Source organism: Corvus brachyrhynchos, unplaced genomic scaffold (genome assembly GCF_000691975.1).
Source record: "Corvus brachyrhynchos isolate BGI_N302 unplaced genomic scaffold, ASM69197v1 scaffold281, whole genome shotgun sequence".
NCBI lineage: Eukaryota > Metazoa > Chordata > Aves > Passeriformes > Corvidae > Corvus > Corvus brachyrhynchos.
Window position 1 is genome coordinate 1,744,175 of NW_008236509.1, and position 22,831 is coordinate 1,767,005.

The following is a 22,831-nucleotide window of genomic DNA, read 5'->3' on the forward strand; positions in this document are numbered from 1 at the left end:
CAATGGTGCTCAAAGGGAGGGGGCGAATCAGGTGTCTGCACAGTGTTGCAAAGATGGGTAGAAAGAATACAAGTAAGGTGTAGCTATATGTACTGGGCTCCCTAGTAGTGTTAGACCTTTTCTCCTGGTGTATAAAGGGCAGCACAAATTATTCCTTTAGCCTTCCTTGTTAGAAAGGGAATACAGGTTTTCAGAGGATAGAGTTTTGTGAGAAAAGTTGTGTGTGGGAAGTTCTAGTGCTTGCTCTCTTAACTGATAAGAAAAATGGGAGGTGAAATACAGCTCAGCTTTTCTTCCTGTCTTTTAAAAGCCCCTTATTAATAATGGAGATTTGCATTGGGAGAAGTAGGGAGAAGTAGATGCACCGGGAGAGAGATGAAAACAAGAAGTGGGAAAAGTGGTGCACACAGCTGTGGTTATGAGCTCCTTTCTTTGACTTGTTGAAAGAGGTAGCAAACTAATGAGTTACCATTGATGTTAATTGCTTTGGGATAATGGTCCCCTTTCCTGTCCCCAGCTTCAGTAATGTGAGATAAAGCAGTCTGGAACTTAGTGATTGTTTGGGGGATACCGATTTTGTTGTTAATGTAACGCTTTTGTTGCAACGAACTTTGAAGTGTTACTTAGCTGTACTCTTGAAACTTGCTTCATTAGTACACTGTGTACAAGGAAACTGGTGCCCACAGGAAGTCTGTAGGCTGGAGAGAAGATCTAAACTATAAAATAATCGTAGGGGCTGGTCAGCAAGTGTTATCTGCTGGGAATTGTAGAGTTACACCTACTCTGCTATAGTGTCCTGAAATGCTCTAATGAGCAGCAGTGAAGCTGAAGTGTGGTTCTTGGCGGTTTGCCTTTTCTTTCCCTTCCTTCCATCCTGTCTGAGCCGTGTGCTATCCTGCAAGAAGATGGCAGTCTCCAACTTCCTATAGCCCACTAAGACTTCCAGGTTGTTGACCTAACTCAAATTGAAGTTCAGAGATGTATCTTGTGACAGCTCGGTGTTGTCTTGCATTATTTCCTTCATGTTTCATGGAAAACATAGGATTGGGATTTAGGTTGAGGAAATCAAAGGGTGCTGGTAAGCAAAGGGTAAAAGGAGAATTGTCCTGAACATTGAGAAGTGTTCTAGGTCAGGACTGTGCTGTATTGTTCAAAGCAGAAAATTAGGGCAGTGTCCCTGCTGCTTTTTTGGGGTAGGGTAGAGAATTCAGGGATGCTCTATAAACCCAGCACTGAGGCATTTAGCAGGGAATTTCTTTTTGCTTGTTTTTGTCTGGCTTTCTACTAATGACATTTCTGTTTGATCAATAGAGATGCTGTGCAGTTAAATGTGATTGCCACACAAGAGCTCCTCCTCTTGGCACAGCGAATGAAGAATCTGGAGGTGTTCATGCACGTTTCCACTGCCTATGCATATTGCAATCAGAAACGGATTGAGGAAGTCGTGTACCCACCTCCTGTGGATCCCAGGAAACTGATCGATTCCCTTGAGTATGTGTTACATTTTATGAATTTACTTGGGTAATCTGTATCCTTTTGCTTCCTGGTATTGAAGTACCAAAAAAAAGGTTAGGAGCCTTAAAGATGAAGAGTTGCCTTTGGCTGTCCTGTAGGTCTGATAGTGTGACTGACACTCCCCTTTCCTGTACGGGAGATGGGTTAAGATTTATGGTTCCTTTAAGCTGAGCTAGGTTTGGAGGGGTACTGAAGGACAGGGATGCTCATATCTACTCATGATGCCTCTTCTGTGCTGAGAGTGCCAATCTTGCAGCTGTATGATGAGCTGAATTAGGAGATACTGATAACTTGTGCTGGGACCAGCATTGTGAAGGAAAGGGATAAAAGTAAGACTGGCCCCTTGAACAGCTGCCTCTACTACATTCACCTAAATGCTATTGCAAGATGAGACTTGAGATGCTCAAATATTATTTCTTAATTGTAGAAGTAGTTCTGTTAGGTATCCTGAGGGCCCAGACATGAAAAATCTGTTTTCTGTAGCTTTTAAGTTTTGAATTGGGCAGTGTGGGTGGGAAAAATGACTCATTTGGTATTTTGTTTTCTGTGTATACTAACTGTCCTGAGGTCTTTCTTAGTAGCTGTCAAACTCTGAAACAGGTGACAGTGTGGGAAAAGTGTAATGTAATACATAATGATCCCAACTCTACATCAGTCTCTTTCTCCTTACCTGTTGTACAAAACATCACCTCTTGGAAGAGAAGTATGAAACAAAAAAAACTTCCTATAAAGTAAAATACCTACTTTAGCTTATTTTAGGTGCAAGAGTGCTAACATTAAAACCAAATGAGCTACCACTTAGAATGCACATTCAGCCAGCTTTTTTTTATAATGTTGACTTTAAATACACTTAAAAATGAGAGATTGCAAAACAGTCATGTTTTTGACTATCTGACTTGTGGATAGACAATTGTAACTTAAACTGTTTGGTGTGGGCTGGGACAGCTGTGTGTACTTTTGAACTCCTGAGGGAAGGCTTTTGTAAAACTATAAAAGAGTGATCTCTAGCTTTTCCTACCCCTCTTTCCACCCTGTTCATACCATGAAAGGAGTCCAATGTGTGTCCACTTTGTAATGGAACATGGGTGAAAAACAATAATTTCCATTTCTGTGACTAAGAGACTGAGGCAAATAAATTTCAAGTCCTGTTTTGCAGTGAAGAAGACCAAAGTAGCAACAGCTGCAGAGGCACATCTTTCTTGCTTGTGTGCTGTGACTGAAGGTTATTACATATTTAATATGAACTGGGAAGCAAGATTGAATTGCAAGATTTAACTGATTTAAAGGGAGAAAAACACTGACGGGCTTGCTTCAGGGGTGGTGTGTGACTCTGGTAGTGCAGCTGGGACTCCATTGCAGTGGCATCACTTTGTAGATCATAATGCAGCGAGCCTGTGCTCCAAAGACTAATTTGCTGTGTCTGCGCTTTGTGTTTGAGAATTTGGTTGACAGAATTTGGGTTTGTTGTAAAGGAATCTGCTGCTTGCTCTGTAGTTGATGTGTTACAAATTAATTACCTGGACAAAAAATAAATGCTAGTATTCTTCTTTTGATGGACACTGAACATGAAATCCTCTGTTTTACTGGGAAACTTGTTTTCATTTAGGTGCGTGTCCCTTTTTCTTTAAAGGAATAAAATGTGATCATGGTAACTTTAGCAGTTCACACCCCACCTCCCCAGTGAAGCAGCATGCAATAATTTACACTTGCTTCTTGTTTTGTTTCTTCAGGTGGATGGATGATGACCTAGTGAATGATATTACTCCCAAACTATTAGGCAAAAGACCTAATACTTACACATACACGAAAGCCTTAGCTGAATCCGTGGTGCAGCAAGAGAGTGCAAAATTAAACATTGCCATTGTAAGGCCGTCCATCATTGGTGCCAGCTGGAAGGAGCCTTTTCCTGTAAGTCCCTGAGTTGTCACCTGACCATCTTGCTGTAGACTGTAGTAACACACTGAGAGCCTCTTTATCCGGTGACGTTCATGGAGGAAAATCTCTTGGACTGTGAAGTTGTGTCTTGGTTGCTTCTGGATAACAACTGATACATTGTATAGTGTCTAAATACTGTCATTAAAGCTGAGCAAGTATGTATTTTGGTTGAAAAATGAAAAAAATCTGAGTTGCTAGTCTAAGAATACTTGTAAACATGAATACTTTGAACATATTTTTATGGACAATTGCAGTTCATTCACTCAGAAATAAATAAGCATCTTGCTCTGAAGGACCACTGAGTCCTACAGGTAGATCTCTTGTCTGAGTCATAGGAACTTACTACATTGCCAGAATTTGCTATGGAGGAACTTTAATTAGCGACATAGAATGGAATATCTTTCTCCTCTTTAGCCTTCTTTTCCTCCACCCCTTACACACATAGAAACTGCTCAGATTGTCACTTGAAGCTGCTGAGTTCAGTATACTCTAATCAAATCCTTTCCCTCCCTGATTCCTAATAGGGCTGGATTGATAACTTCAATGGACCTAGTGGTATTTTCATTGCTGTAAGTAATGAATATACTTAATTTTCCCCCCTCCTTTTGGAAGGCAAAAAAGCTTCATATGTTTTACTGCTGGGTCTTCTGTCTCTCTTTGTTGTTGTTTTGTTCTTCAAGGCAGGAAAAGGAATTCTTCGAACAATGAGAGCTTCCAACAATGCATTAGCAGATCTTGTTCCAATAGATGTTGTTGTTAATATGACACTCGCTGCAGCCTGGTATTCTGGAATTAATAGGTATAAATGGTGACAAAAGAGAGTACTGAATATTTTGCAATTATATTGTGTATTTAGTAAATCAGTCTTGTATTGAAATTCTTGTCAGTGTCCTGCTATTCCCTCAGGACAAAGGAATATAAGGTTCTGACAGCATTAGTCTCTCAAAGTGTAACTTGCTTATGCCAGAGGAAGACATCACCTACTGATACTATGAAGCTATGTCTGAAAATTCTTTCCTGGGTCTTGTTTGTAATGAATACAGCCTGCAGTAGTGTAAGTGATGGTAGGTGATGCCTTCTCTAAAATAAAAGAAATACGATAATTAAAGAATGAGAAAAATACTGAAAGATGCTGAAGCAAAAAATCTACCATGAGGCTAATGCTTTCTTCTTTATATAAATGATGCTGTTGAGGGAAAGGGTAACTTTGGGTATCTTCTGTGGTCTGTCTTTTTAAAAGGTTGTTTTTCTTCTAACTTGCTCTTCTATCTTTTTTTCCCCTAGACCAAGAAAAGTCATGGTGTATAACTGTACAACAGGTGCCACCAATCCTTTCCACTGGAGTGAAGTTGGTATGCTGTGTTTCTTTTTTCTCATTAGCCTTAGTACAAAAACAAGATCAAACAGGTCATAATCAGTAGACCATATTGCATTGTTATTTTTTGAAACTGGTATTTTAGCCATGCCTCTCAATTTTGCAGTGTATTGTGCTTTTTCATTAGCTTCCACTGTTAATTCTCTCCCCCTCTCCCCCTTCAGCATTATCTCCATTTCATTTGATTCTTGTTGGGATTTTTTTCTGTTACTCTTATTCTATTATAACTTAAGCTATGGGAGAACTGACTTTTCTGTTTGCTGCTGCCATGACCTAATCCACGGAGTGTGGGTAGTGTGTGGAGAGAAGTGATGTTGTGTGTAATGCCAACATCAATAAATACATATGAATAAGCAGCTCACAATTAAATGTTTTGTACATCTGCATAATTGAGAGCTTTGGTAGTACTTTTGCCCTTGTGTAGCTCTTTGTGTTTGGCTTAAGTTGATTGTTAATTGAGGTGGCTTTTTTAATCTTCAGATTGTTGCATGACACTTCGACAATTCATGTACAGTGAAGAGAGTAGCCTTTAAGGAAATATGACTACCTATTTTCAACTCTAAGATATCCTGACTAGGATGTCAGGCCAACAGCTTTGTAACAGTTTATGTTATAAAGAATAATACAAGCTGTTTGGTGTAGTAAAATTGTTTATTAGTTTTCAGTTTTTTAGAAATTGAGTTCTTAAACTCAGATTATTTTTTTCTTTCAGTTAACCTCAATACTTAAATCAATTTTACTTGCTTTTGCCCATTTTACATGGATCTGTAGTTGCAAACATCATTGCTTCAACCAAACGTGGAAAATTGCTGACTTCACTTATATCCCAGTTTAAATCAGGGTAATTAAGTGCTGTCTATAAACAACAGCATAAAATTATAAGAGAAGATTAAAAGGAGAGGTGAATTTCCACAAAACTTTTAAAGACCCTGATCCTGCACATCTGTTACATACTGAATTTACAGGTGTCATCAAGAATTTCTTATGGAGTCCCACCCTAATTGCTTTTTTCTTAATGCCCAAATTTGGATAAATTGTTTGCAAATGTCATTTAAAATCACTCCAGATGACTACAGACTCCTCAGTCTGTTTTAAAATTCTTCACTCAAGCAATCATGAAATATAGATGACTGTTTAAATAGCCTTACATGCTTTATAAACTGAAATTGCTGTCAGTGTTTGAAACCACCAACCTCTAAGGTAGGGAAGAGGAACAGAAAGAGAGAAGCTACAATAAAATATGATACTGAAGATGAAGGCATAAACCACATCTTGATTATAGTAAGAAGCAGTTGAACAGCATTTTAAGTTAGAAGCTTATAACTGTTTTAGTTTCTGTGCATTGTAGAAGAGTTAGGGTGGTTATTTAAATAACACGCTGATGTTGATGCTGTGGCCTGCAATGTACTTTGAAAAGCATTACATTTTACATGGTGATTATCGAAGCTGTTACGCAACTTTTCTTTCTCAGAATACCATGTAATTTCCACTTTCAAGAGGAATCCTCTCGAGCAGGCCTTCAGACGGCCCAATGTAAATCTAACTTCCAATCACCTTTTATATCATTACTGGATTGCTGTGAGCCATAAGGCCCCAGCATTCCTGTATGATACCTACCTCAGGATTACTGGAAGAAGCCCAAGGTAATGGTGACTGGCTCTGCCTTGTCTGTTCCTCTGACTTTTAAATGAAGCTATGCTTACACTGTGATGTATATTGATTTTAATTTTTTTGTATTTTTTCTTTCCCTGATTGTTTTGTGACTAAAACTCAACCTTTTTTTCCTGAGAACAGGTCCTCCAATTCAAAGTGACTTCGAACTTTCTAGCAAAAATGAGAATTGTTGGATAGTTTGGGGGTTTGAGGTAAAGAGAATTAAAAGATATAGAACAGGTGATCTTTGTTCTCGAGTAATAAATACTAAAACTATGTTGATCCTTATTTTTTTCCCACAGGCGACCACGTTAGTATTTATATGAGGCTACATCCGTTAGATGATGCACTAAGTGTACCTGACTTTAAGTTTTGCACCAACCCCCTCTTGCTTCGCTGTAAGATGGCACACAGCGTCTTAATGTTATTTTTTAGGGATGTTTTGCTGAGATTAAAAGGTCGGAAACCATGGTAAGGAGGACAGGACTAAAAATATCTTGCCCCTAAGGTGGTGGAAGCTTGTAAAGAAGACATGGCCTGGGCACTATGTGGGTTTACTAACTAAGCAGTAACAACCCAGTGGCTGCGTTTTGAAGAGTTTAATGGCTGGCCTAACAGTGCTGTCCAGGGGATGTCTTGGATCAGAATCCTCATCAGTCATTAAACTTCAGGAAGTGGCTTGTGTTTAAGTTGTTGTTGCTTTTATAAACTGAAAATGGAAGGGGGGACTGAGCTTTTAATTGTGGATTATTGCTGTAGGTGATACAATTTGACCTGGTGTGTTGGTTTGTATCATCTCAACATTCCATTCTGTTCAGTTTATAATATTTAGGCCAGTATTTGGCTAACTAAAGCGGTGAAAATAATAGGCTAAACTAAATTATGTAGAAGGAATATAAGATACCACTTCAATTTGTTTCAGATTTGCTAAGCCATATATATATATATAGTGACCTTATATATATATATATATATAGTGAAAATAATAGGCTAAACTAAATTATGTAGAAGGAATATAAGATACCACTTCAATTTGTTTCAGATTTGCTAAGCCATATATATATATATATAGTGACCATATATATATATATATATATATACATATACATATACATATATATATATATATATAGTGACCTTAACTCACTGCTTATGTTACATTTTCACAAGTATTTGCCTGCAGACTATAAAACCTCCACGGTGGTGACAGCGTATTAATGCAAGCGAGTATTCATTTGTTGTCCTGTAGTCTAGGTCTGTCTTACAAGGAGGGTAAAAGCTCTTGTAACATGGCACTGGATGAGTAGAAAGGAGCTGTGTGAGTGTTTTGTAGGGGAAAACCTCTGAGTTGCAACAGTGTAATACTTCAGAGCAACAGCCGTGGCAGTTGGCTGTGCCTGTATAATAATCTTCCCACATTAAAAAGTTTTAAGAGTGTCAACTCTAAAGAAGGTATTGTACATAAAAGTTCCTAGTTTCTAGGTTCTCTTGAATTTTTCGAGTTATTTTTAATAAAAATTGATAGAAATTCTGTGACAGATATGAAAACTTCATCACTCACTAAAATAGTTATACTCTAAATGCCAACATCCTGTTTTCCAAGTGGTTGTGAAGGAGTGCTGCCAGAATCTTGTCAGGCTTTGAAAGGCAGCTGGTCTGCTGAGTATTTGACCAGTGGGAGTAAAATAAGGCTGTGAATAATCATGCTGTCTAGAATATTTAGCTAAGTTTTATGTTCTAACACTGGGAGTGTTGAATCTTGTTTTTGCTTTTCCTGGAATTCTTACTTTATGTCTAAAGGTGGAATTTAGGACTTTTATGACTACTGGTACAATTGGTGACATTAATACTTTACAGAACAGAAAATAAATTTTTACTGATATGAATATTCCTGGTTAGCTTACTGTAAGAGTGATTGGATGAGTTTCTATTATAGGAAGCTATGATTTCCAGTTTGCAGAAAAGATGGCATATTGAACTAAACCAAGCTATTGTTCAGTCACAGCTTTTAAGTTGGCTACACAGCCCACTTACAGGAATGCAGCTTTCATTATACAGTGCTCCTCTCTTTTTTTAAAGCATTTAAAAATGGGAGCCTGCAACAGGAGCAGTAAAAGCAAATGAATACCTAGATGCAAGGAAGACATGCAGTGTTAAATCCTAATGGAACTAGCTAGTGTTGTTTACTAATACAAGAATTTTGAGACAGACCTTTACTCGTGCACTATTTTCTAGTACTTCGAAAGCTGCTTTAACTGATGGGCTGAAGGGTTGTACTGCTGTTGTTGTGGTCATTCTGTCAGTTGATGGAATGGTATTAATTACCAGGTAGCATGTACTTATAAATTTCTAAAGAATTGGGAGATGCTATTGGATATTCTTAAAGTCAGTAAAATGCTGTTCTGAGTGAAGAAGGGCTGTCTTAATTAAAAATGTGGCCTTTTCCACTGCGATTTAGCAGAGGAACAGTATAGTAAAAATGTGGTAAAATCAGCACAAGAAAATACAAATACTCTGCTAACCTGCCTTCACATGGGCAGTTGCTTGCCCTCTCTGTGCTGAGTACACTGAAGTCTCCATTTTGTACAATGCAAGAAAAATTAGTAATGAAATTACTGTGCAGGTTTAACTATACTCTTGTCATACCATCAGGATATTGTACTGCAATCAAATGAAAATTTTTAACAAGTAGAAGAAAGATGAAATTAGATAAGGTCTATGATCCTTCAGAACGAAACAATTATGTTAATAATAATAAAAATTAAAACCAAAAAACGTCCTGTTTTCAAAGCACTGACCTGTTGTAATCTTTCTGAAATATGAAGTCATTCTTTTGTACCTCACTTGTGGAAGCAATGATTTTGATGAAATGGAAATCTTTTTGCTGTTTTTGCATCTAGTTGAAGGTTCTTGAATTTAACAGTTCTCTGATAATATTAACAGGTAAGGAAAGGAAGAAATAACCTATATAATATTTCTTCCAAATTTGTGTAGAAAGAACATTTACAGAAGGGACTGGCATAATGAAGATTTAATATTTTATGCTAAATAATGCTCTAGCATTGTGCAGTTACATAAATAGGGGTGATAAACCTTGGCATTGAAATTTAAAGGTAGTGTTGTTGGTAGCTTGCCATATATACTTAGTTGCATAGCAAAGCTTATTAGTTGTCTAATTATCTTTAATACAAGGCATAGTTTGCTCCTGTAGCTTTGCATAGTGCTTGGCACAACAGAACCGTGTGTTATTTGAAAGCAGCTTGGGATATTTGAAATGTTAAAGCCTTTAAAAATGCACACCAAGCAGATCTTTCCAGTTGCTCTGAGTAAAAAGGATGTGACATTAAATATTTAAAGTTGTAGTTCAGCAATTTCTGCAGCAATTCTTCTGTTGCTGCTTCTTAGAAAGCTAAAGGAGAGGTGTGGTTGATGTATGGAGGGAGGTGTGAAATTAGGTCCTTTACATCTGTTATTTCAATTTAAATCTTCTTAAAACTGGAAGCACTTTTCATGTAGTTACTGTTTTACAAACCAGAAATGAGTTAAGAGCATAGTCATGTTAAATAGATCAATACATTTTTATCTCATTGAAGTGCTTAAATTGTGTGCTTAAAGGAACCACAGAGCTGCTGGAAAGATAAGAATTCAGTAGTGTGTCCTACACTTCAAAATTTACAGCCAGGTGAAAATCTGAACAAAGACAAATCTAAAAGCTTGTTCTATGTTTTTTTTAGAGGAGTTGTTAAAAAAAAAATTATCTGTAATGCTTCTGCAGAAACTTGCAGACTGGAAGCATGTAGATCTGCTGAGGGGTCAGTCTGTATTTAGCATCAGGACTGTTTTTAACCTGGAGGCAATAGGTTGTGTGTAAGACTTCAAATTGCAGTTGTAGCCTTAAGCCAGGTCACTTTAAGTTGTCTGGCATAGAAACAAGCCCACCTAAGGTATGGATGATTGAATTAAGTTGCTTAATTCCTGTGATGTGCTTCTCAAACTGTTGCAATGTGTTTGGTTTTGATGGCATTAAGGACTGCAGAAGTAGGAGGCAAAATTCTACCTTGAATCTGGGTGAAAGTCACCAAGGCTGGCTGCCTGCCACTAATGCTCAGTTCTGTGAGATGGTCCAGAAGTCTGACTTTTTCTGTCTTCAGCTGGTGAAGAAGGTGTGATGCAATGACTGATCTTGTACTGACTGGTTATATATGGTGTTGATATTTATGACCTGTATGCAATGGCTATCTTTGGAATAACTAACCTTTAAAACTTCACGTTGAGGGATAAAGTTCCATTGTGCAACTTCATGCTCGGCTTTGAGTCGTGTGTGTTCCCATTTGCAGGAGGAATATGGTGCCATTGCTTAGCCTGCCAGAGCTACACAAGTGTCCACTAAAGGACTGACACTCACTGCTGACATCTCTCAATGTCACCAGGCTGCTTTTTCCTCTCCTCAAAGAAAAGTGTAGTTTCATGTTGATTTAGTGCAAACCAGCAAAGTGTCACAGAGAAGCTTGGTCCACTTCTGCCAACTCTGTCATTGATCGAGCAGCTGAGATAATGTGGAGAATAGGATTATTTGGGCTGATGGAGCAAGAAACTATAACCCTACAAGGAAAAACAATTTTTTCCTTGATGAGTTGAATCAGCTGGTTCTGTGGTCAGTCACTAAATCCAATTTGAGTTGGAGGGAGAGAAAAAAACCTCTTTTAAGCTTTTTTTTTTCTGTAATCAGGTTAGCTAAGCTCTAAAATCATATCCATGAGCAGAGACAAAAAGAATCCCAGCAGAGGTTAGTCTTTGCAGTAGTTTAAATTTAGTTTGGGTTTTTTTTAGAAAAGAATGAAAACCAATGTCAGTGGCCAGAAACAAGTTCAAAATATACACTTACCAGATATTCATTTGCTCAATTAGTGTTTTGCAGGGGCACAAGATTTTTAAACTGTAGCAGTCAAAGCACTCTAAAATTCAGCTGCTCGTCCAGCTTAGCATAAGGGCACAGACTGGGAAGGTTCAAAAGGACAAGTCAAGTTAAATAATCTTCAGGCTGTCAGTGGACAGACCTCTGCAAAAAGGCTTAAATGCTGTTTAGCACTAATTTTATCCAGGCATTTTTGCTCCAAGGTCTTTTTGGCTTATCGGACCAATGGGATCTTTGCTTTCCAAGTTTTGAGTTACTTCCTAATTTTTTGACTTAACTAGCATACTTTTTTTTTTTAAAGTTCTGTTTTGTCTTGATAGCACAGGACATGTTTTGGATGCAGAGTTTCTATTCCTAATTATTTCTGCATCAGAGAAGCTCTGGTTCAACTCAGCCCCTACTGTTGCCACCTTGCCCAACTGGTGAAACTATAAGCAGGTGTTTGAAAGCTTCTAGAGGTGCTGAGTAATAAAATCAGCTGATGGTGAAACATTTGAAGACAGTTGTGAATTCGTAGATATATTCCTATGAGGGTTAAGAAAAAAATTAGTGGTTTATATGCTTTAGAGATACTTGACATTTTTCAGTGGTCTCTGTGGTTTGTATTGCTCCATTCCATGAGAAGAAAAAGAGGAAATTTTAATGTTTTAGATACTGAGATACCAGCTGCTAGTGACAGTAAGAGACACTAATGCAGTGCAAAATACTTTCTTTAGAGGCGTTTCTGGGACAATGTGCTATATCCCTTCTACAAGTATGAATGCATCAAGGCAGCTTTCAGAGAAAAATAAGTTTGTTTTTGTTGCTTCTATGATCTGTATTGGCAAAATTTACCTTCAGGAAACCCTTTCCTGTTAGTACTGGGTTCTGCTTTCTTTGCCTCTTCCTGTACCATTGTGCTTAAAATGATCGGTGTCCTACTGTAAGGATCAAATTGGAAGCAGTTTTCCATTTCTGCGAGATGGAAATACCTTGAGCACCCAGAGCAGGAATTTAATGGCATTAGGCCATGTGGTACTAGTTAGTACTTACTAAAACTGAGTGGCTGTCTCTAGCACTTTGAAACTATTTTCTCATCATAAATGTGGAAGCTTTGCATCTGAGAAGCTGGATGACTTTTTTTTTTTTTTTTTTTTTGGTCCACTTCAGATGGTATGATCAAAGAGAAACTTGTCCAAATTGATCCTTATAACATGATTTCTCTGTATTCCAAGTGATGGTTTTGTAGAGTTTCTTCCTCTTCATAATAAAAGATGATGGAAGGTATTTCTGCATATTTTGAAGTAGCATTGAACATGTTCTGCTATGATCTGTCTGTGCCCTTAAATATTTTCCTGCCCTTTGCTGGTGGTGTTTTTAAGCCTTGATCTCTTAGTAACCATAATAAAAACCCCTGTTCTGTTACAAAGATCTGGTCTTGCACAATGTGCAGGAAGATCAGGGCAACTTCCTCCTTTGTTTAAGGGGCAGGTCCTGCACAGACATGCTCTGTTGCAATTTGAGACTTCTGTCAAGTCAGACTGTTGGGTACAGCTAAATGCTCCAGTGCCCTGAAGGGAAAAGGGTTCCATCTCTGTGTCCCAAACTAGGAGTTACCAACAGAAGACAATGTATTGTTTCCCCTAATAAAAAAGAAGAAATGGTAATTTACTGTTGCACTGGAAAGTAGGATTAGGAAAAGAAAGACTGTCTGATAATTTCTGGTTCTATACAGATTGGACAGCCAAAGTCCACTTCAATACTATGCAGAAATATCCTATTGATGTAATATAACATGCTTCACGTACAGAGCAAGGGAGGATTTTTCGACATGGGGGTAGAGGGTTGGAGGGTAAAAAAATCTTACTGTCTATTTCACTTGTTTGAACTAATCTTTACCCATGTAACCTGTCCATTCCACGCCGCGGACTGTAGGATGATGAAGACAATAACACGTCTTCATAAGGCCATGATGTTATTAGAATACTTTACAAGCAATTCTTGGACCTGGAGCACTGAAAACATGACTATGCTAATGAACCAGCTAAGCCCTGAAGACAAAAAGGCAAGTGGCTGTTTGGTGTGGGCCTGGAGACTGAGAGGGGAGTAGCAGCTCATGAATTCAAGATAGAATAAGGACATGAGCTGTAATGTGGTAATGTGGAGCTAACCTAGCAGGAACTCAGCCCTGCACATTCCTGGTAGATCCTTTCAGTTGTGCCAGGGCTGTGTGAAAGGCTGCATCAGTGACATGATGAGAGATGATGAGAGGAAGGGCAGGGAGAAGTGAAACAGGGATGACTGTTGAGGGAGAAGGAAAAGTTGTTTCTTCCCAGGTTTAACTTTACTCCCATTTTTCCCTACCTCCCTCACCAACAATGGCTCAGGTGCCCCAACTGAATTTAAACTTCCCTTCTGCTATGATTTTGTTGGTTAATATTCAGCAGAATAAAAATCACCAGTTGCAGTTCTAAAACTCAGATTTCCCGTACGCATTTGAACAGTTTTGTCATTCTTAAGATGTCTTTCCTACTGAAGCATTTCCCAGAATCAGTTCAGTAGTTACATTCCAGAAAAGCTGCCAGCTTTCTAAATAAGGTATCTAAAAGTAGGAAATAAAATAGCTTTTGGTGATTTTTGTGTGGATGGTATTTCCACCCCTTCCTGTCCTCTTGCCTCCTAGCAACTTAAGTTCAGGAAAAATTTGAAAAACAAAATGCCAGACACCAGAGCTTTGAACTGTTAGTATTTTCAAATTGCTGCATTTTGTTGGGATTTAAACACTGTTACTCTAGAATCTTGAGATGAGGAGATCAATACATCAGTAAAAAACTTGTGTATCAAATTCATCATAGTTTTCTCTCCTGCAGAAGACACTCAGATGGTTGTATTTAAAATATAACTCTACAACTATAAGCACAGGTAAAAGAACCCTGCACTTACCAGCGAACTTGGCACAGAGCACTGTTTATTTTAGAGCATATTAGAATTATTTAGTTGCTTAAAAATTAATAACATACTAGAAAATAGTTATTTTTGGAATGGAATTCCTTACAGACAGTTGAAATGGGAAAACTGAGGAGTGGAGAGAAGAAAATTACTGCTGAGGAGGGAAAATAAAGCATAAAGTGATTGAAATTTGGAAGAGATGATGTCAGAAGCCGGTGGCTGAATCAAAAATGGGGCCTCAATCTGGACTCTTTCTGGGATTAAGGATAGGATAACTTTCTTGTGGCAAAGACAGATTGGATTTATCTGGAATAAAGATATTTATTTTCATTTAAATTATATAGAGGTGAATTTTTAGGCGACTGGCAGTGAAAGCTTTTCTCTTACGCAGACATTTAATTTTGACGTTCGACAACTACACTGGGCAGAATATATGGAAAATTACTGTCTGGGAATGAAGAAATATGTGCTGAATGAAGAAATGTCAGGCCTCCCTGCAGCTAGGAAACACTTGAATAAGTAAGTATAGTCTTAAATTATTTTATTTTAAGTATAATTTTATATTTTCTGTGTCCTGCATTTATCCAGGTTTGCTTTTCCATGTTATGACTTAATTGTTCTTAATAGCACCTGTTTAGGTTCTCCACAGTTCTTCTGTTCCAGTCCAGTGGTCTGAAGCATTTTCTAAAGGAAATTTGTTGCTCCTGAGTTGCTCCCAGTATTGATAGTTACAGTATCAGTCTGGGATTATGGTTGTAGCTCTGATCACTGGTGCGGATACTGTAATCCAGGTTTTTGATTTTACCCAAGTATCTTTTGGAAGGTCAAAGGTCCATGGTTACACAGGTCGGAATGGCTTGTTTGGGAGGTTTAATAGAACAATAGCTTTTTTGCTGGGAATGTGATCTTTTGAGGCAGGTGAATAAACAGGCAAGGGACTGTGCTTTAGAGCAGGACACTTCGATGTTGGTGCTGTAGGATGACTTCCTTAGCCTTTTCTCTGTGGCTTAATTCCTGCCATTTGAATGGATTGTTACTGTCCAGAACTTTATTAGCACAGTTGCCCTTGTTTTGTTCTTGGCTGATTCATAAAGGCAGCTGTAGAGGTTCTGATTTGTCTCTTAAAAGAGTGAAATAAAAATCATCTTGTTCTGCAGTGCAACGTCACGTCTGCAATCCTGACAGCACAAAGAGAAACAATCCAGGTCGTGGCTTGTGTTGTCATTCTAAAGACAAGGATTTGCAGCTGTGGAGTGGTTTGGTATATGTTAAAATCACAAATATGCTTGTGAAAGATGGTATCTGTGATCATGGTGGAAATAGCTAAACGAGTGTCCCCTTCTGGGTTGTTCGGTTTGGGTGGTTTTTATTTCTATTTAGATGCCATTAAAAAGTGCATAGAAATGATCACATAGTTGATCACATAATATCACATATTCTTTGTACAAAGGATCATACTGAAAATAACATGAGAAATAATCTTGTGTTGGAGCAGCATCAGGTTGCCCCCAGGTCTCAAGTTTGTAAGTGGATTATTTAGCAAGAGGTTTAGATTCTGACTTACGTTTACCCTGAGGTATTAATTTGGTCTCCTTTGTTACCATCTAGTTCTTGACTCTAATCTGAATTTGGAGTCCACTGCCTTAGTGTTAACCAGGTTTGGCAGCCCAGGGGACATCTTTCTCTAGGGAACCACTGGGTAAATTTGTTCCTCAAATGAAAAAGTGTTGCTTTTGTAACATATTCATTTAAACTGGTTTTCTCTGCAAATAAGATTTGTAGAGGAGCCCAGCCTTACCTGTAAACAAGATAAAGGCAGTATTTCCCTAAAAAGAGCTGCCTTTAAAATATAAATTGTCATGGTCTGCTGAGCTGAAGAATTGCTCTGTTTCTAAGAAATCTGAGCAAATTCTGGTTGCTGTTTTTCTTGAAGCTTCCATCTCTACCTGCGAAGAGATTGCTAAAAATCGCAGTTGCTCTAAAAGGTCACATAGTTTATCCTGCACTTTAAATATAGTTCCCTGAGAAGGAAGGAGTTCAAAAGTGCAGTGAAGAGGCTGAGCTCCTTGGCTGGAAATGTCTCAAAAACCTGATGAGTTTTGATGATGGGGGTGAGGTGGTTTGGTTTTTGTTTTCTTTGTTATTGTCATCAGTGGCAGTTGGAGTTACTTCTATGTATTTATGAAGTTTTAAATACATGGTGGGGAGGAGAAAAGTTCATAGTGTTAAATATTTTTTGGTGTGGTTGGCAGCCTTCTATAGGTAAGTTACCATTGTGATGTTGACTTCAGGAGGTTTCCATCAAGCAGCTCTAAAGCAGAAGATCATGTGAGCAACAGGACTGACTCTGCTCCTTAGTTTTCATTCTGCTTTTCAGCAGTGAAAGGCCTTCACTGTTTGTTCTTCACTTACTTTCGTCATTCACCTAATACCACTGATAATGTATCTTGAAATGAATAGATAAATTCAATTCTATACCAGAAGTTAATTTTTAGGGTGTTCTTTTTTCCTCAGAGTCTTTGTACGTTGGCTCTTAATGATTCCTTTTTGTTTCTCCCCAGGTTAAGGAACATTCGCTACGGCTTCAACACGATTCTCGTGATCCTGATCTGGCGTATCTTTATTGCAAGGTCACAAATGGCAAGAAACATCTGGTACTTTGTGGTTAGTCTGTGTTACAAGTTCCTCTCCTACTTCAGAGCCTCCAGTACAATGAGATACTGAGAAAGAGAATTTAGCATTAGGACATCTATGCATATGGTGGTCTAACTGCACAAACCCTGTAACATGTAGTCATCTCACATTTCATAAAGCATAATTTCGTTTTTAATTGAAGTGTGAAATAAACGGTATTTGTAATGTTAGCTGTGTATCTTCCTGGAGACAGAGCAAGTAAAAAGGGCAAGTGCCACATTTCATTGGGGTAGAAAAGCATTTCGATAACTTTGACTCTTTGACCTGGGGAAGACATATTAGACCACTGACCAACATAACTGTGCAATTTGGAACGTGTTTGATTGGAATCTGCCTTAACATGATTTTTTTTCTTTTTAAGTTTTACTCCACATAGAGCAAGATAAATATTGGCATAGTAGATACTAGTTGCTGTAGACCTATTTATTTGAAATTCTTCTAAATTACAAAGGGTTTTGCAAGTTGCAAAAGTGTATAAATGACTCTCGATCTCCTGAAATAAAATAGTTGAGGACTTCTGTAATTTCTTTTTAAGTTTTGCCACTTCTTCCCTTCCCCTCAGAGCAGGGATGCAACAATGGTGCCTCCTTTGCTTTAAAAGAAAAAAGAAATTAAAAAATGAACCAACCTTCCTTATTTACTGAAAGGCCTTTTGTATATCTGGGCTTCAGAATGCACTTTGTGATTTGGTTCTGTGCTTGAACCTGGCTGTGTTCAACTTGCATTTGTGTCGGCATGAGCAATTTTCTACTCTGAAAGCAGAATTGATCCTAGCATTGAGCAGATAAAAGGAAGTGTAACTCAGTGAGGTGCATATAAAGTCATTGACTGTCCTCTTTTTAATGATTTTTTTTTTTTAATTGAGAACACAGAGCCAGCACTTGATTGTTACACTTCTGACTTCAAAGGGTAAAGGTAATGAAAAGGAATTTGTTATGCTTAGTTGCTATTTGTATTGCTGGTAATAGTAGCTGGACAAGCTATAGACTTTCATTAAGAGATAGATCTGTTTTTAAGTTGTAAGCAATGTTAGCAAATACTTCAAGAATTAATAATTTTTAAAAAATCTCTGAACTGTTTAATTTGATGCATGGGCAACACCAATGCACAAACACACTTTCCCATCCCTGCCCTAGTAAAACCTCATTTCACTGGGCAAGCAGAGTAAGATGCACCTTACTCCAAAATGAATAGGTGTTAACAGTTCTTCCATCTATCTTTTAACTTAAATGATTAGGTTTAAACCCGAAGAAATCTGGGGTTTTTCTGCATGTTACTTTGTTTCAGTAGGGAAAACATTTGTAAAAATGGCAAGTTGTAAGAAAAGATTGAATCCTTGTTTCTTTACTCCAAGGCAATACATGAAGATCCCTTTAAATTTTGGTTGCACAGATTTGAGAACACTGTAGTGTTCCACTAATTGATGCACTGACCAGCACCCTTGCCCAGTGTTTGTTCATTCAAATCAGTTTGTACTGATGAATTTGTTCTTGAATCTGCCTGGAAAGGCAAATAATGACTTAATTACACAAGAACTATGTTATACTTGCCCTTGGTAGTTTTTTGTCCTATTGAATTAAATTTGTAAAGAACTTATTTTGCTATTCTTCTAAAAACTGTTACTTTAAAGAGAACACCTTTCCTTCAGGTGTACATCTCATTTTGAAAAGATAATGGCTTCCTTGTTGAAGCTAAATATTCTGTAGTAAGTAGTTAAGCTGTAATTCCTTTTTAAAATTACTGGTGTATATATAAAGCTAGCGATGAAAAGCCTAAATGGTCTAGGACCACACCTTGTGTGAGAGACCTTTGACTGTGGCTGAAATCAATTAAGGCTTCTGTGCTTGGAGATGTTACACTCTAACAGATACAGTAAGTGTATTACATTTTTAGCTGCCTCCCCAAGTATCTTACTAGACCTGAGAGTATGCTTAAGCATTCCCAAATTAGAGACTTTTCTCGGAGGGCCCTCCTGTCCAGTGACATCCCTTGTCCCGTATTGGCACATGGCTGAAGTTTGCAAAAGATAAATATATTCTGTGAAACAATTCACAGAATTCTGTTCATTCTGTGAAACAATTCACTTACGAACATTGGTTGTTTCTAACTATAAACATAATATATGAACATTATAACATGATACTTCTAATGTTGATTTGTTAATACTGAGATAAACTATGAAGCCAGTGATCCGATTCCTTCTGGTCCAAAACACTGCTTAGAAATTTAGTCTTTTGGATAAATAACAAAGAGAGGGATTACTTGAAGCCTAAGCATATTTAACCTCTACACTAAACATTTGCCAATTTAGAAACCCATTTTTTCCCCTCTTTGGAGACTGTTGTTCTGTGCCCTATTGGTACCTTACACCAATTCATCATCATCCTATTGAACTGACAGTAGATTCAGTGTCACATTTATTCTGCTGGTTTTGTCACTTCCTGTGGTCAGTCTGTGAAATTCTACCTGGAACTATTGGGTTTTTTCCATGTGGGAGCCCTGTCCCATTGCAGTGCTTCCCACCAGTGATTGCACACGAAGGATGTTGGTCACAAATATACTGGAACTATATTTTGGTCCATGAAAGCAGACTCAGTGTTTTGACTAGCAAGTTACAGGAGGGGTATCAGCTGGTTAATAGGAAGAGACTGAAACAACATTATCACTGAACTGTTACTGGTATTTAAATTGGGGACCAGGAAAAAAATTACATTTTCCTGTAATGTTTTTCTCTGCTGTAGGAACAGATGTTTGGAAACAAATGCTAAATCTGTGAGCTTTTATAAGACATAAACAGAAATATTGGGTGCCTTTGTTTGTAAACCAAAAATAAACAAATCCCTTGAAAGTGTTGTTATGGTGTTCACTGTATCTTTTTATGTTGTTTAGTCTAATTCGTGGAAAATACCTGGGTAATTGAAATGCCATCTTAATATACATGAACATGATCTTTTCCTTTGTGAGAAACTGGAAATCAAGTTAATGACTAATGCTGCATTTAAAAAAAAAAAACAAAACAGAAAAAACCACTCACCAAACAAAACACAAATTGCAGAAAAGCCACCAATCCCCCACCATCTAAACCTTCCTGGGGTGATTCCAGAACACATGGTGAGGTATCCCTGGTCGTGGTGATTTTTGTGTGTCGGCCACTTTTCTGATCGCTGTCCTTGCTTGTTCATTTGTGCTATTAGTTTCACGTTTATTTAAATAGTATAAACCCACCTGCTTTTTCATATGGTTTAAAAAAGGTACTGTGGTTTTGCAGAAGCTTTAGGATTAACATTTCAATCAACTACAGTTATTTATGGCATCTACATTTTGTGGTGAGCGTTGGAAAGGTGGCATTAAGTTAGCGAATCACCAAAATGCTTTGGGGTTTTTTAGTTTTTTAACCTTTATATCTTGGAATATTCAGTTTTCACAGATTCCTCCTTTTTTATCAAGAACACAATCCTACAGATGTGCAATCTGTGGTTTGGGGTCTGCCAGCTTTAAACATAAGCTTTCCTTTAAGACTTAAACTACCAAACAGAGATGGATTTTGTTGGTCTCAAATTCAAACTTAGAAGCAAGGAGCAAAAAAGTTTTAAGATGCTGTCCCCTATGTCTTGTGCTCTTGAACGTTTTGCCCTCTCTTCATAGTACAGTATTAAATCCTACATTGTTCAGAAGCAAAGAAGAGGTTTGTACAGGTAACTTGGATTGAGAAGCACCCAGCACTGAGCTGGGAAATAAAACTTCGAGTACTTGTGTGTATTTCCCAGCCTATTGAGCAGACTTGAAAACAGAAATGAAGAAAAGCCACAAAAGAATCACTCCTCTGGAGAAATGTGTGTTTAAGTGTATATTTGTCAATCTCTTTGTGCTGAAGCACGTGCAGTTTTTTGTCTAGCCTAGAGACATTGACTGTGTGTTTGAGTAAATCTCTAGAAACAGTGACATAGTTCCAGCAGAGCAGGTATGAATTGTCAGCTCTTAATTTCAAGATGTGCTGTCCCATCATAAATTTAGAAGCGTGGGTTGACAGGTCTCACTCATGACTTTCAGTTCCAGGTTTCCTTCCTCTCTTGCAGGTATTGCTCAGCCCTTCAGGCAGCCCTGGCCTCCTTTCTGCCCGCAGAGCTCTGCGAGTTAAAGGTTGCGTAACCGAGCTGCTGCTCTCCCATCTCGAACTAAATTTAACCCTGCTTCCACTTGCAGGATATTTATAAATGCTTTCTCCTTAATGTTATCTCAGTGCTTTTCTTCAGTGCAGGAGCTTTAGCTTTCCCTGCTCCACAACTATTGTAACTCACTGATAGGTAATTAGTAATTATGCAACTGTCTCTTCTGGAGTATGGAACAATGACAGCTTTGAGCAGCTTTTATTCATGCTATGGCAAGTGGGAGAAACCATGACTAATTGGTGAAAGCAGAAGTTCCAACACATTGATGCACTGGAATGCTCAGAGCCATGGGCCCTAGGTGGGGTGAATGGGACTTTCTTTATCCTTGATTCTGTTACAGGCATTAACCTCAAGTGTTGGGATTGTTACCATAAGCCTTTAATGTCATTCTAATTGAACTGTTATACCTTTGAGGATTGTGAGTCTGTAGCTACTCTTGCTTTTGGAAAATTCCTGGCCTGACGTGGAGAAGCAAGGCCTCTTTTGCTTCTTGGAGAGCATATGGGAAAAAAAAAAGTTGCCATAGATTCTTGGAAATTAAAAAAAGAAAACCACCACTTAGTTACAATGTGTAGAATGAACATTAAATCTTAAACTGCCCTTGCCCCATATGGTAGGAGTTTCTGCTGTCCTCTGTGTAGCAGTCTAGTCCACCAGCAGCAGAAAGTAGCTGTGCTATTCTTGTTTGCATCAACAAACATCTGATTTGCCACTTCAGTGAAAGTTATTCAGTACTTAGACACTATTAACTTTCATGTATCATGTCAGCCTTAATTCACATTCAAGATGGCATTGAATTATTTTTATGAAACTCAGTAGCTCATCCTTTTCTTCATTCCTGATGAAATTATCCCAGAACTGGGTGTCCAGGGACACAAATAGTTACGCTTGCTGTTTTACGCACCTACTTGGGTGGAATTCAAGAATCTAAAGCTAGGAGACTTGACTTCCTCTAGTATACAGCTTTCTCAGTATGATTCAGAATCATAAGGCAAATGCTTAAAATAAGCAGAGACTTCGCAAAAGCAGTCACGGTGGGGGGTGGGGGAGAGAGAGACACCTGTGGAAACAACAGGAAATGGTTAAAATAAGGGAGAAGCAGGCTGAATGTGGCTAATATTTGTTCTCGTGTATTCTCCAGCTGTGTGAAGTCACCTTTACTTTGAGAGAGACTGGTCAGGTTTTGTTTGCCTGTACATTTCAAACCCATCTTACCTTTCCTGTTTCATAAAGGCTCTCCCAATTTAGGTCAGAAGTCAGAAACCTGCTATTTGTTGCATGATGCACACAGCACATAGGTTCAGAATCTTGTGCCTAGTAGCTGGGGGAAGGATTCAAGTCTACTTCAGGCCAGATCTAATGTAGGACTCACAATAATCACCTTTTTCCTCTGTGTCACTTGGCAGCAGTGACAATCCAGTAGGCAGCTTCCATGTTTAGGTCTTAGGTTCCATGTCCCCTTGCTGAAGAGGCTTTTTAAAAAGGAAGGCCGGAGCTCTGGATTTAAATATGCTTCAGTAAGTTCTGGTATTGGAGTATTTCATGGAGTGTTAGATTGCACTGAGCAAACCAGCTCTTCAAAACTGTTGGCTCCTTTGTTGTCCATCCTCACCCCAGATGCTGCCATTGGTGCCTCTGCTCTTGCCA

At 38.2% G+C, this 22,831-nt stretch overlaps 1 protein-coding gene across 3 annotated transcripts in view; it reads left to right on the forward strand.

Moving 5' to 3' along the window:
* The window catches only part of FAR1 (fatty acyl-CoA reductase 1), a 32,269-nt gene extending 12,401 nt beyond the window's left edge, over nt 1-19,868 (forward strand). For all 3 annotated transcript variants that reach the window (XM_008644066.2, XM_017726323.1, XM_017726322.1), the window contains exons 4-12: nt 1,312-1,491; nt 3,246-3,423; nt 3,975-4,019; nt 4,131-4,249; nt 4,735-4,802; nt 6,297-6,468; nt 13,308-13,437; nt 14,713-14,840; nt 16,883-19,868. In XM_008644066.2, coding sequence (XP_008642288.1) covers nt 1,312-1,491; nt 3,246-3,423; nt 3,975-4,019; nt 4,131-4,249; nt 4,735-4,802; nt 6,297-6,468; nt 13,308-13,437; nt 14,713-14,840; nt 16,883-17,045 — 1,183 coding nt within the window. In that variant the 3' untranslated portion in view covers nt 17,046-19,868. The remainder of the gene's footprint in view (nt 1-1,311; nt 1,492-3,245; nt 3,424-3,974; nt 4,020-4,130; nt 4,250-4,734; nt 4,803-6,296; nt 6,469-13,307; nt 13,438-14,712; nt 14,841-16,882) is intronic.
* The last annotated feature ends 2,963 nt before the right edge of the window (nt 19,869-22,831 follow it).